Consider the following 15058-nt stretch of genomic DNA (forward strand, 5'->3'; position numbering starts at 1 on the left):
ACTTCTGATGTTTCTTGAAGTAGAGACCAGGAGAACTTGGATAGGTTTTTCAGCAGGATTCTTTATTGAGAAAAACGTGCTGTCTTTCCGCTGAGGTTCCAAGTCTGACTAAAGCCAGTTGAACATTGTATTTTATCTACATTTCAAGGGGAGGGATTATACAGCAGGGGTGGAGAAACTCTAAGCAATACAATGTTTGATTTAATCAGCATAACAGTGTCAATCAAATGCATAGATTCAATCAGCCAACCACTCAGGGGCTCCAAAAGTCATTAAAGACAAATGGTGCTCATTTTAGAAACAATGAATAGAACAGGAACAGGTCTGGAAAATACAGGTTTTGGGAAACCTGCCCAGACAGAGTATCACCAATCTCTGAGCTTGTTATGCTAAATGGTCAGGAAGTGCATAAAGACAAAAGACTTAATGTCTCAAACACTTACACGGTCTTACGTAATCTCCTTAGAATTTCCTCAAGTTTACTTCAAAATGTAAAACACAAATATAGATAATGTTTTCAGTTATATTCTATTACATTGGAACCTATATATAACAATGTATACATTTGTAATCCCGCAAAATAAAGACTTATCGTCACTCAATAATAATATAACGCATGATAGTTAAACTTGAATATTTATTTCATAACATTTTTAAAACCACAACAGAAATACATGCATTAATTACAAAGCATAAACAGCGGGACAAATATTGACCTGTTTTAATGGAGCGGAAAGTGGCCCTCTATATGCCTAAGTCTTTTCAGAAGAGTGATAACATTCTTTGTACATAACTTTTTTTTCAACACGACTTGTTTTAAAAATTGCTTGAATAAAGAATAAATAAACTGGATAACCATTGCTCTTTTAATGCACCGTCAACTGCTAATTTCAAAGCAAACACTGCGCAACACGTCCTTGCATCACATAATCAAATTCAGTCAGCTAATAAAGCTCGATCATTTAATGCAATATAACATACCATTTAATACGAAGCATCAACCGTCTCTATAGAAAACATTGAGCTGTATTGGCAATCTGAAAGACTATAGGAGAAATGTTTGATAGATGCTATATCCTACTTGGATAGGCTTAAACAGAATCCATAAACTAGCCTAAATCAGTCTATTTGAGCTTAAAGCTGTGTAACTTTTAGTTTATTCTTAGCTAAAAACACTTAGTTCTTTCAAAAATATAAGTGCTCATTAATGTACATTTACTTCTTTCAAGTAATAAAGTATTCTCGTAAGTTTATAATATGCCATTGAAAACACATACGGGTGAGGGGTTTGAATGCGGGTCGCCATGTTGCCCCTCCATCTTGAAAGTACATTAGCCAAAGAGGGACATACCCGTAAATTCAAGCTTCGCCTTTCACGTTTTAACACTCGATGGCACCGTGTCGAATGTGGACGAGGTCGAACTGGAAGCCATGTTAATCTTGGACTAAATCGGCCACCGTAGGAGTTAAAACGAAATCGGAATTGAGAGGAACAGAAACTAATGCTGCGTCCCAATTCGCCTACTTATACTACGTCCTAAAAGTATGTACTCTTTTTGTGAAGAAAAAGTACATACTTTTGAGTGTGTAGCAGAAGAGTATGCAAGCTTTGGGACACACTACTTCGTCATCTTTAACGGACTCTGTTGCTTAGTTACGTGCGTCCCGTCACCGTTTAAACTGCCCTGTCAATCATCGTCACAATTCAAATCCCCCACTTTCAGTTTAATTTCCTACCGTATCGGAGAGAAATGTAGTAGTTGATCTGCCATTCGTGGGTCTTTAATGTAGAGATTCCTCTCATGTGTTTGCAAAGTTAATGGTCAAACGTATCATTACAAAAGTTCTCAATGCTGCTGCAGGTGAAATATAATGTGGCTAACATTGAATAAATATCCTTTCGTCTGGTTAAATACTGATAATTGCTCACTCAAGCCCCTTTATCTAATCCTCTCCACTTAACCGCCAGACTCTCGTAACCGTCATGTTTGTAGTTTTTTAACACTTTTTATCCGCGTTTGTAGTTCTAATCGAATCCTCGTCCAACCCAGCAATGGGTTGTGGGCAATATCAGCCGTTAGAGTGCGCATCGATCTGCACTTCGGATTCTGACCGCTAATAGTAAACCATCCGGGAATCTTTGGAATACTCTTTTCAACATACTACGATTTGGGACATACCAATTCTTTTTTCGAATACTATTTAGTACGGATAGTATGCGAATTGGGACGCAGCATAATATTCACTGGATGGTCATATACCTTTGGTCACTGCCAAATTAAAATATTAAAGAAAACGATATAATAACGTTATTAACCGGTTAAAGGGTTAGTTCACCCAAAAATGAAAATTCTGTCATTAATGACTTACCCTCATGTCGTTCGACACCCGTCAGACCTCCGTTCATCTTCAGAACACAAATGAAGATATTTTAGTGTAAAGCTGATGCTCTGAAAGGCCTCCATTGGCACAATGGCACGGTTCACTCTCAAGACCCTTAAAAGACACTAAAGACGTCGTTACAAAGTCCATCTCACTACAGTGGTTCTACAATAACTTTATGAATCGGCGAGAATAGTTTTTGTGCGCAAAAAAACCCTAAATAATGACTTGTATAGTGATGACGATTTCAAAACACAGCATCATGAAGCTTCGAAGCGTTATGAATCAGTGAGTCGATTCAGCAGTTTGAATCACCAAATTTCAGCAGTTTGGCAGTTTGACACGCGATCCGAATCATCAATCGACTCACTGATTCATAACGCTTCGAAGCTTCATGAGGCCGTGTTTTGAAATCGTCATCACTATATAAGTCGTTATTTAGGGTTTTTTTGCGCACAAGAACTATTCTCGCCGATTCATAAAGTTATTGTAGAACCACTGTAGTGAGATGGACTTTGTAACGACGTCTTTAGTGCCTTTTAAGGGTCTTGAGAGTGAACCGTGCATTTGTGCCAATGGAGGCCTTTCAGAGCATCAGATTTACACTAAAATATCTTCATTTGTGTTCTGAAGATGAACGGAGGTCTGACGGGTGTCCAACGACATGAGGGTGAGTAATTAATGACAGAATTTTCATTTTTGGGTGAACTAACCCTTTAATGCTCATTTCAAATTAACATTTCTGTTCAGAACGATTCAAATAGATTTTGATTTCGTTTTCGTTTTTGTTCCTCTTAAAATTTCGTTCGTTTCCGGTTTTCGTTTTCGTTCCTTGAACCGGTTCAGAGCCCTGGTGAGAGGACAGCCTATCCAAGGCCGGCTCTGCTGCTTCTCTGTTAGGTGAGGAAACCCGTCTGACCTGTTCTTCTGTCCCAGAGGCTGCAGGCAAAGACACCTCCGCAAGCAACGGAGAGCTGCTGCTCCGGCTGCATTCCCAGTATCCCGGGGACATCGGATGCTTTTCCATTTACTTCCTGAACCGGATGATGCTGCAGCCGGGGGAGGCCATGTTTCTGGGAGCAAACGAGCCTCATGCCTATCTGTCTGGAGGTCAGAGGTCACCACATTACTAATCAAACATAGACAAATATTGTAGTTTCTGCGTAATATTCACAAATAATGCTTTGAGCATGTTGTGTAGTCATTTCTGTGAAACAACATATTAATTTAATATTCATTTATTATGTGCATGTTGTGTCGTTTAACTTTTTGTGAAATATATTAATTAATATTCATGTAGTAATCCATAATATTACTTTAATATTAATGTGTTCAATATATTGAGTTGTACTGTTTGTGAAATATATTCATTAATATTCACTTAATTATCCATAATATTTATTTGATATTATTTTATTCCATATTTTGAGTTGTACTGTTTGTGAAATATATTCATTAATATTCACTTAATTATCCATAATATTTATTTGATATTATTTTATTCCATATTTTGAGTTGTACTGTTTGTGAAATATATTAATTCATATTCCCTTAATAATCCATAATATTTATTTGATATTAATTTATTCCATGTAGGTTGTGCCGTTGTACTTTTTGTGAAATATATTCATTAATATTCACTTAATAATCCATAATATTTATTTGATATTAATTTATTCCATCTAGGTTGTGCCGTTGTACTTTTTGTTAAATATATTAATTAATATTCACTTAATAATCCATAATATTTATTTAATATTATTTTATTCCATGTATTAATTGAGTTGTACGGTTTGTGAAAAATATTAATTAATATTCACTTAATAATCCATAAAACATTTTAATATTATTTGATTCCATATTTTGAGTTGTACTGTTTGTGAAATATATTCATTAATATTCACTTAATAATCCATAATATTTATTTAATATTATTTTATTCCATATTTTGAGTTGTACTGTTTGTGAAATATATTCATTAATATTAACTTAATAATCCATAATATTTATTTAATATTATTTTATTCCATACTTTGAGTTGTACTGTTTGTGAAATATATTCATTAATATTAACTTAATAATGCATAATATTTATTTAATATTATTTTATTCCATGTATTAATTGAGTTGTACGGTTTGTGAAAAATATTAATTAATATTCACTTAATAATCCATAAAACATTTTAATATTATTTGATTCCATATTTTGAGTTGTACTGTTTGTGAAATATATTCATTAATATTCACTTAATAATCCATAATATTTATTTAATATTATTTTATTCCATATTTTGAGTTGTACTGTTTGTGAAATATATTCATTAATATTAACTTAATAATCCATAATATTTATTTAATATTATTTTATTCCATACTTTGAGTTGTACTGTTTGTGAAATATATTCATTAATATTAACTTAATAATGCATAATATTTATTTAATATTATTTTATTCCATATATTAGTCAAGTTGTACTGTTTGTGAAATATATTCATTAATATTCACTTAATAATCCATCATATTTATTTAATATTAGTTTATTCCATATTTTGAGTTGTACTGTTTGTGAAATATATTCACTTAATAATCCATAATATTTATTTAATATTATTTTATTCCATGTAGGTTGTGTCGTTGTACTTTTTGTGAAATATATATTCATTAATATTCACTTATTAATCTATAATGTTTATTTAATATTAATTTATTCAGAGCAAGTTGTTTATTTGTACTTTATGTGAAATATATTCAATTTTCACTTAATAATCCATAATATTAATTTAATATTATTTTATTACATATTTTGAGTTGTACGGTTTGTGAAATATATTCATTAATATTCACTTCATAATCTATAATATTCATTAGTATTAATTTATTCCTTTTAGGATGTGTTGTAATCTTTGTGAAACATATTCATTAATACACATGTAATATTATTTTAATATGAATTTATTCCATTTAGGATTTTATTTAATATTCATTTAATTATCCATAATATTAATTTATTATGCCACGTAGGTTGTGTCCTACTTTTTGTGAAATGTATTTATTATTCATTAATATTTATTAATTTTGCATAATATTGAGTGTTGGTGTATTCCATGTGTAAAGTTCTCTGAATCCCGCAGACTGTGTGGAGTGTATGGCGTGCTCTGATAACACTGTACGTGCCGGACTGACTCCCAAATACATTGACGTGGACACACTGTGTGAGATGTTGAACTACAGCCCGGCTCCAGTCAGTGCCAAAATCTTCCCCTGTGTGCGGGACAACAGTGACCCCTGCATCTACCTCTACGACCCTCCTGTGCCAGACTTCAGCGTCATGAGAATACAGGTGCGCCACACATCAGAGCCGTCTTTCCTCACAATATTTACAGAAACTTTACATTTATCCCAATCTCTCATGAATCATTCATTCAAGAGATTCGTTCAAAAACACTGATTCATCCAGTAATGAAACAAGTGAAGTCTTTATGAGTGAGTCATTCAAGAGATTTGTTCAAAAATGCTGATTCATCCAGTAATGAAACAAGTGAAGTCTTTATGAGTGAGTCATTCAAGAGATTCGTTCAAAAACACTGATTCATCCAGTAATGAAACAAGTGAAGTCTTTATGAGTGAGTCATTCAAGAGATTTGTTCAAAAATGCTGATTCATCCAGTAATGAAACAAGAGAAGTCTTTATGAGTGAGTCATTCAAGAGATTTGTTCAAAAATGCTGATTCATCCAGTAATGAAACGAGAAGTCTTTATGAGTGAGTCATTCAAGAGATTTGTTCAAAAACACTGATTCATCCAGTAATGAAACAAGTGAAATCTTTATGAGTGAGTCATTCAAGAGATTTGTTCAAAAATGCTGATTCATCCAGTAATGAAACGAGAAGTCTTTGAGTGAGTCATTCAAGAGATTTGTTCAAAAACACTGATTCATCCAGTGAAGTCTTTATGAGTGAGTCATTCAAGAGATTTGTTCAAAAATGCTGATTCATCCAGTAATGAAACGAGAAGTCTTTATGAGCGAGTCATTCAAGAGATTTGTTCAAAAATGCTGATTCATCCAGTAATGAAACAAGTGAGGTCTTTATGAGTGAGTCATTCAAGAGATTCGTTCAAAAACACTGATTCATCCAGTAATTAAACAAGAGAAATCTTTGAGTGAGTCATTCAAGAGATTCGTTCAAATACACTGATTCATCCAGTAATGAAACAAGTGAAGTCTTTGAGTGAGTCATTCAAGAGATTCGTTCAAAAACACTGATTCATCCAGTAATGAAACAAGTGAAGTCTTTATGAGTGAGTCATTGAATCATTCACTCAAGAGATTCATTCAAAAACGCTGATTCATCCTGTCATGAAACAAGTGAAGTCTTATTGAGTGAGTCATTGAATCATTCATTCAAGAGATTTGTTCAAAAATGTTTCATCCAGTAATGAAACAAGTGAAGTCTTTATGAGTGAGTCATTGAATCATTCATTCAAGAGATTTGTTCAAAAATGTTTCATCCAGTAATGAAACAAGTGAAGTCTTTATGAGTGAGTCATTGAATCATTCACTCAAGAGATTAGTTCAAAAACACTGATTCATCCAGTAATGAAACAAGTGAAGTCTTTATGAGTGAGTCATTGAATCATTCACTCAAGAGATTCGTTCAAAAACGCTGATTCATCCAGTAATGAAACAAGTGAAGTCTTTATGAGTGAGTCATTTAATCATTCACTCAAGAGATTCGTTCAAAAACACTGATTCATCCAGTAATGAAACAAGTGAAGTCTTTGAGTGAGTCATTGAATCATTCACTCAAGAGATTCATTCAAAAACACTGATTCATCCAGTAATGAAACAAGTGAAGTCTTTGAGTGAGTCATTGAATCATTCACTCGAGATTCATTCAAAAACACCGATTCATCCAGTAATGAAACAAGTGAAGTCTTTATGAGTGAGTCATTGAATCATTCACTCAAGAGATTCGTTCAAAAACGCTGAATCATCCAGTAATGAAACAAGTGAAGTCTTTGAGTGAGTCATTGAATCATTCATTCAAGAGATTAATTCAAAAACACTGATTCATCCAGTAATGAAACAAGTGAAGTCTTTGAGTGAGTCATTCTAGAGATTCGTTCAAAAACACTGATTCATCCAGTAATGAAGCAAGTGAAGTCTTTGAGTGAGTCATTCAAGAGATTTGTTCAAAAATGCTGATTCATCCAGTAATGAAGCAAGTGAAGTCTTTGAGTGAGTCATTCAAGAGATTCGTTCAAAAACACTGATTCATCCAGTAATGAAACAAGTGAAGTCTTTGAGTGAGTCATTCAAGAGATTCGTTCAAAAACACTGATTCATCCAGTAATGAAGCAAGTGAAGTCTTTGAGTGAGTCATTCAAGAGATTCGTTCAAAAACACTGATTCATCCAGTAATGAAACAAGAGAAGTCTTTGAGTGAGTCATTCTAGAGATTCGTTCAAAAACACTGATTCATCCAGTAATGAAACAAGTGAAGTCTTTGAGTGAGTCATTCAAGAATTGTGTAGCTGTAATATTAATATTGTAGTAATATTACCCTGGTGTTGTTCTTCAGATCCCCGCCTCAGAGAGTCAGTACACTGTGAGCGCGCTGGAATCTGCCGGCATCCTCCTGGTTATCGACGGAGAGGCCGTCTCCACATCTGCTGCCGCCCTCTCTGACATCACTCTGAAACGAGGCTCCGTGCTCTTCATTTCGGCCAATGAGAGCGTCTCGTTACAGGTGACATCATCGACGGGCATGACCATGTTCAGAGCCTGCTGCTTACTGTAGGAGACGTCCGCTTCTCAAACGTCCAGCGTCCATCTGTTCTGTCCAAATCAAAGCCAACCGCTGAAACAAGCTCATAGAAACCATGTTCCCATGTTTTTGGCAAACCTGCATGATTAATAACCCCACGTTAGTCAGAAATTATGATCATTATGATGACATTTAGTGTTAAAATTGCTATGCTAAACCAAAAAAAAATCATGAAACGGTTTGAATTATGATTGAGGTTCTGCGTGCATGTTCTTTTAAAATATGTATAAGTATATGAATTCCTTTTAAGTCAACATGAAACGCTGTTCATAGCCGTTTTAATTTGTAATAATCTGACATATTTACCAGGGGAACAGGATATTCAATCGGGGGGGGGGGGAACAGGAAGGGATTTGATTGGATGGTGAAAAGTGGGCGTTCCAGAATAAACCGACCAGAATGAGTTTAGACCACCAGCATTAAATTAACTATTGGTAGGGTTGCAGAAACTGTGTTTTATTGGTTAATAACTTTGGTGATGGCAGCAAATATTACTTGATTATTAGGTGCGGTGTGTAGTGTTTATGAGGATCTATTGACAGAAATGCAATATAATACACATAACTATGTTTTCAGTGGAGTATAAGTGAACCATTATGTTTTTATTACCTTAGAATGAGCCGTTTCTATCTACACACACCGCGGGTCCCCTTACAGTGAAGCCGCCATTTTGTGCCGTCATGTTTCTACGGTAGCCCTAAAGGGACAAACTTCTCTACGGAGTGCTAGTCACTCTCCGCTCTCTCCGTCGGCCATCTTGGCTTCTCCAGGGAGGGGTCAGCGATTGCAATTCACAACCTCACCGATTAAAATTCACACACTACACCTTTAAGACAAACGTTTGTTTTCTTTAGAGTATCTTGCACTGATGAATCATTCATAATAAGACCAGAACATGTCTTAAATGGGCTATATGTAAGAATTTTCATCGATTAATCGCTGTTTTATTGCCAATGTGTGAACTTGTAATGAAACATAAAAGACAAGGCTTTCCCCGACTTCCTGGGTTGTCTATGAATATGGCCTTGTCCCAAATGGCACCCTAAACCCTTACAGTCTTCCTTGTCAATTTAGGTCTCAGAAGCGTGCTCGCGAGCGGCCTCTTTGAGGTCGATATGCGCCCTCGATGCGCACTTCTGCAGTAGGAAGACCGCAAGGGTTTGGGGTGCCATTTGGGACAGGGCGGAAGTGTGCCATTTGGGACAGGGCGGAAGTGTGCCATTTGGGACAGGGCGGAAGTGTGCCATTTGGGACAGGGCGGAAGTGTGCCATTTGGGACAGGGCGGAAGTGTGCCATTTGGGACAATTGGGACCGGGCCGAAGTGTGCCAATTGGGACAGGGCGGAAGTGTGCCATTTGGGACAGGGCGGAAGTGTGCCATTTGGGACAATTGGGACAGGGCCGAAGTGTGCCATTTGGGACAATTGGGACCGGGCCGAAGTGTGCCATTTGGGACAGGGCGGAAGTGTGCCATTTGGGACAGGGCGGAAGTGTGCCATTTGGGACAGGGCGGAAGTGTGCCATTTGGGACAGGGCTGAAGTGTGCCATTTGGGACAATTGGGACCGGGCCGAAGTGTGCCAATTGGGACAGGGCGGAAGTGTGCCATTTGGGACAATTGGGGCCGGGCAGAAGTGTCCCATTTGGGACTGAGCCGAAGTGTGCTATTTGGGACAATTGGGACAGGGCCGAAGTGTGCCAATTGGGACAGGGCGGAAGTGTGCCATTTGGGACAATTGGGACCGGGCCGAAGTGTAACATTTGGGACAATTGGGACCGGGCCGAAGTGTGCCAATTGGGACCGGGACGAAGTGTGCCATTTGGGACAATTGGGACCGGGCTGAAGTGTGCCAATTGGGACAGGGCCGAAGTGTGCCATTTGGGACAGGGCGGAAGTGTGCCATTTGGGACAGGGCGGAAGTGTGCCATTTGGGACAGGGCGGAAGTGTGCCATTTGGGACAGGGCGGAAGTGTGCCATTTGGGACAGGGCGGAAGTGTGCCATTTGGGACAATTGGGACCGGGCGGAAGTGTGCCATTTGGGACAATTGGGACCGGGCCGAAGTGTGCCAATTGGGACAGGGCGGAAGTGTGCCATTTGGGACAGGGCGGAAGTGTGCCATTTGGGACAATTGGGACAGGGCCGAAGTGTGCCATTTGGGACAATTGGGACCGGGCCGAAGTGTGCCAATTGGGACAGGGCGGAAGTGTGCCATTTGGGACAATTGGGGCCGGGCAGAAGTGTCCCATTTGGGACTGAGCCGAAGTGTGCTATTTGGGACAATTGGGACAGGGCCGAAGTGTGCCAATTGGGACAGGGCGGAAGTGTGCCATTTGGGACAATTGGGACCGGGCCGAAGTGTAACATTTGGGACAATTGGGACCGGGCCGAAGTGTGCCAATTGGGACCGGGACGAAGTGTGCCATTTGGGACAATTGGGACCGGGCTGAAGTGTGCCAATTGGGACAGGGCCGAAGTGTGCCATTTAGGACAATTGGGACAGGGCCAAAGTGTGCCATTTAGGACAATTGGGACAGGGCCGAAGTGTGCCATTTAGGACAATTGGGACAGGGCCGAAGTGTGCCATTTAGGACAATTGAAACAGGGCCGAAGTGTGCCATTTAGGACAATTGGGACAGGGCCGAAGTGTGCCATTTAGGACAATTGGGACAGGGCCGAAGTGTGCCATTTAGGACAATTGGGACAGGGCCGAAGTGTGCCATTTGGGACAATTGGGACAGGGCCAAAGTGTGCCATTTGGGACAATTGGGACCGGGCCGAAGTGTGCCAATTGGGACAGGGCGGAAGTGTGCCATTTGGGACAGGGCGGAAGTGTGCCATTTGGGACAATTGGTACAGGGCCGAAGTGTGCCATTTGGGACAATTGGGACCGGGCCGAAGTGTGCCAATTGGGACAGGGCGGAAGTGTGCCATTTGGGACAATTGGGGCCGGGCAGAAGTGTACCATTTGGGACAGGGCGGAAGTGTGCCATTTGGGACAATTGGGACCGGGCCGAAGTGTGCCAATTGGGACAGGGCGGAAGTGTGCCATTTGGGACAATTGGGACTGGGCCGAAGTGTGCCATTTGGGACAATTGGGACAGGGCCGAAGTGTGCCATTTGGGACAATTGGGACCGGGCCGAAGTGTGCCATTTGGGACAATTGGGACAGGGCCGAAGTGTGCCATTTGGGACAATTGGGACAGGGCCGAAGTGTGCCATTTGGGACAATTGGGACAGGGCAGAAGTGTGCCATTTGGGACAATTGGGGCCGGGCAGAAGTGTGCCATTTGGGACAATTGGGGCCGGGCAGAAGTGTGCCATTTGGGACAATTGGGGCCGGGCAGAAGTGTGCCATTTGGGACAATTGGGGCCGGGCAGAAGTGTGCCATTTGGGACAATTGGGACCGGGCCGAAGTGTGCCATTTGGGACAGGGCGGAAGTGTGCCATTTGGGACAATTGGGACAGGGCCGAAGTGTGCCATTTGGGACAATTGGGGCCGGGCAGAAGTGTGCCATTTGGGACAATTGGGACCGGGCCGAAGTGTGCCATTTGGGACAATTGGGGCCGGGCAGAAGTGTGCCATTTGGGACAATTGGGGCCGGGCAGAAGTGTGCCATTTGGGACTGGGCCGAAGTGTGCCATTTGGGACAATTGGGACAGGGCCTAGTGTTCTAAAACACGGGTTTCTGAATTCTACATATAGCCCCTATAAGAAGTTAATAGGGCCAGTTGTGATTTCATGTTGACATATATCAGTTAAATGCATGATCACGGATGCATGATCACTCGCTATTGGCTGCAAGATATAAACATTTAATGAAACAAAGACATTTTTTGCTTACGGACGTAAAAAAAAAAAAACACAGATGGAGGACTAACAAATTTACTCTTACATAAAAATCCGGTAACAGACCAATTTTAACATGACTTTTTCATGGTATCACTGCTAAAGAACAGCGAGTCCTTGTTGCAGACATACCTCTTCCATGAAGAAAACAGTTTTAGGGTTTTATTAAGTCCGTTCTTTGCGAAACGGGCGACAGACACAAGTTTTGGGATTTGATTACCAGTGCAACTGATTTTAGAAACAACCCTGCCAACCTGAAAAAGGGTTTTCATACATGCGAAACTTTGTTACCGATTTTTATTCTCCCTCGTTGGCGACTGTATGGCTTGATCTGTGGTTCTGTTTTGTTGCTGTAGGTATTTTGCACTTGAGAGCACAAAGGATGCTGGGAATTACTGGCACCCTGATGTTTGTTTACTGTATTTTTAGTACCCTCTTCAGATTTGTACGTGTAAAACCAGAAGCCTGACCTCAACCCTGTTGGCCTCCGGGATTATTTCTATATTTCCGGATCTGTATTATTCTGAAGTGTTATGGGATCATCAGAGCATGCTTTCGACGGCTAAAGCCAGAGTTTAAATGATGAATGAATGAATGTATGGCACTTTCTGAGCTGTAATGGAGCATGTGACTGATAAGAGGAACTCTGTATGTAATTGTAATCCCTAATAAATAACGATTCTGTAATCTTTCACCTGATCAGTCTGGTTTTTATGGCTTATATTTATGCAGACAAAGGTTACAGTCATTCAGCTTGGGCGTTAATTACAGGGTTGTTGACACTGTCTTTTATTGGATCGTCTTATTTACTTTTACAGTTATACTGCGTCATGTTCCTGTTCTTACCGCTTTGGATGAAATTCAAATAGATTATGACAGTCAAATTTGATCAAACAATGCATTTTGGAGTACATATGACATTGTGCAGCACGACTGTCTTCAACATTGATAATAATCATAAATGTATCTTGAGCAGTGAATCATCATATTAGATTATTTCAGAAGGGTCATGTGACACTGAGGACTGGAGTAATGATGCTGAACATACAGATTTGATCACAGAAATAAATTATATTTTAACATATATTCACATAGAAAACACTAAATTATATATCATTTTTTAAATTGTAATATTTCACAATATTACTATTTTTACTGTATTTTTAATCAAATAAATACAGCCTTGGTGAGCAGAAGAAACTCTTTCAAAAACATTTTTTTAAAAATCGTACTGACCTTAAACTTTTGTACGGTACTGTAATATAAATATATATTAGTGCTGTCAAACTATTAATCACATCCAAAATAAAAGTTTGTGTTTACATAATATGTGTGTGTGTGCTGTGTATAATAATGTATATTTGAATAAATATATATATATATATATATATATATATATATATATATATATATATATATATATATATAATCACTTGTGTATATTTTTAATATACACAAGTGTATAATTTATAAAAATCCTTTATATATATATATATATATATACACATACACACAATTATAAACCGTACACACACATGTTAACACAAACTTCTATTTTGGATGCGAGTAATCACAATTAATCGTTTAACAGCATTTACAAATATATACATATGTATACGCCGATCAGGTGTAACATTATGACCACTGACAGGTGAAGTGAATAACACTGATGATCTCTTCATCACATGTTAGTGGGTGGGATATATTAGGCAGCAAGTGAACATTTTGTCCTCAAAGTTGATGTGTTAGAAGCAGGAAAAATGGCCAAGCGTAAGGATTTGAGCGAGTTTGACAAGGGCCAGATTGTGACGGCTAGACAACTGGGTCAGAGCATCTCCAAAACTGCAGCTCTTGTGGGATGTTCCCGGTCTGCAGTGGTCAGTCTCTATCAAAAGTGCTCCAAGGAAGAACCAGTGGAGAACCGGCCACAGGGTCATGAAGGACCAGTGGAGAACCGGCCACAGGGTCATGAAGGACCAGTGGAGAACCGGCCATAGGGTCATGAAGGACCAGTGGAGAACCGGCCACAGGGTCATGAAGGACCAGTGGAGAACCGGCCACAGGGTCATGAAGGACCAGTGGAGAACCGGCCACAGGGTCATGAAGGACCAGTGGAGAACCGGCCACAGGGTCATGAAGGACCAGTGGAGAACCGGCCACAGGGTCATGAAGGACCAGTGGAGAACCGGCCACAGGGTCATGGAGGACCAGTGGAGAACCGGCCACAGGGTCATGGAGGACCAGTGGAGAACCGGCCACAGGGTCATGGAGGACCAGTGGAGAACCGGCCACAGGGTCATGGAGGACCAGTGGAGAACCGGCCACAGGGTCATGGAGGACCAGTGGAGAACCGGCCACAGGGTCATGGAGGACCAGTGGAGAACCGGACACAGGCTCATGGAGGACCAGTGGAGAACCGGCCACAGGGTCATGGAGGACCAGTGGAGAACCGGCCACAGGGTCATGAAGGACCAGTGGAGAACCGGCCACAGGGTCATGAAGGACCAGTGGAGAACCGGCCACAGGGTCATGAAGGACCAGTGGAGAACCGGCCACAGGGTCATGAAGGACCAGTGGAGAACCGGCCACAGGGTCATGAAGGACCAGTGGAGAACCGGCCACAGGGTCATGAAGGACCAGTGGAGAACCGGCCACAGGGTCATGAAGGACCAGTGGAGAACCGGCCACAGGGTCATGAAGGACCAGTGGAGAACCGGCCACAGGGTCATGGAGGACCAGTGGAGAACCGGCCACAGGGTCATGGAGGACCAGTGGAGAACCGGCCACAGGGTCATGGAGGACCAGTGGAGAACCGGCCACAGGGTCATGGAGGACCAGTGGAGAACCGGCCACAGGGTCATGGAGGACCAGTGGAGAACCGGCCACAGGGTCATGGAGGACCAGTGGAGAACCGGCCACAGGGTCATGGAGGACCAGTGGAGAACCGGCCACAGGGTCATGGAGGACCAGTGGAGAACCGGCCACAGGGTCATGGAG

The 15058-nt window shown here is 40.4% G+C and overlaps 1 protein-coding gene across 1 annotated transcript in view; it reads left to right on the plus strand.

The window, feature by feature from the left end:
* Positions 1 to 8544, plus strand: part of mpi (mannose phosphate isomerase) — a 16149-nt gene extending 7605 nt beyond the window's left edge. The window contains exons 6-8 of the mRNA XM_079810201.1: positions 3319 to 3492; positions 5515 to 5723; positions 7966 to 8544. Coding sequence (XP_079666327.1) covers positions 3319 to 3492; positions 5515 to 5723; positions 7966 to 8184 — 602 coding nt within the window. The 3' untranslated portion in view covers positions 8185 to 8544. The remainder of the gene's footprint in view (positions 1 to 3318; positions 3493 to 5514; positions 5724 to 7965) is intronic.
* Positions 8545 to 15058: the final 6514 nt, after the last annotated feature.

Source organism: Gobio gobio (assembly GCF_949357685.1).
Source record: "Gobio gobio genome assembly, chromosome: 25".
In the NCBI taxonomy this organism is placed as follows: Eukaryota; Metazoa; Chordata; class Actinopteri; order Cypriniformes; family Gobionidae; genus Gobio; species Gobio gobio.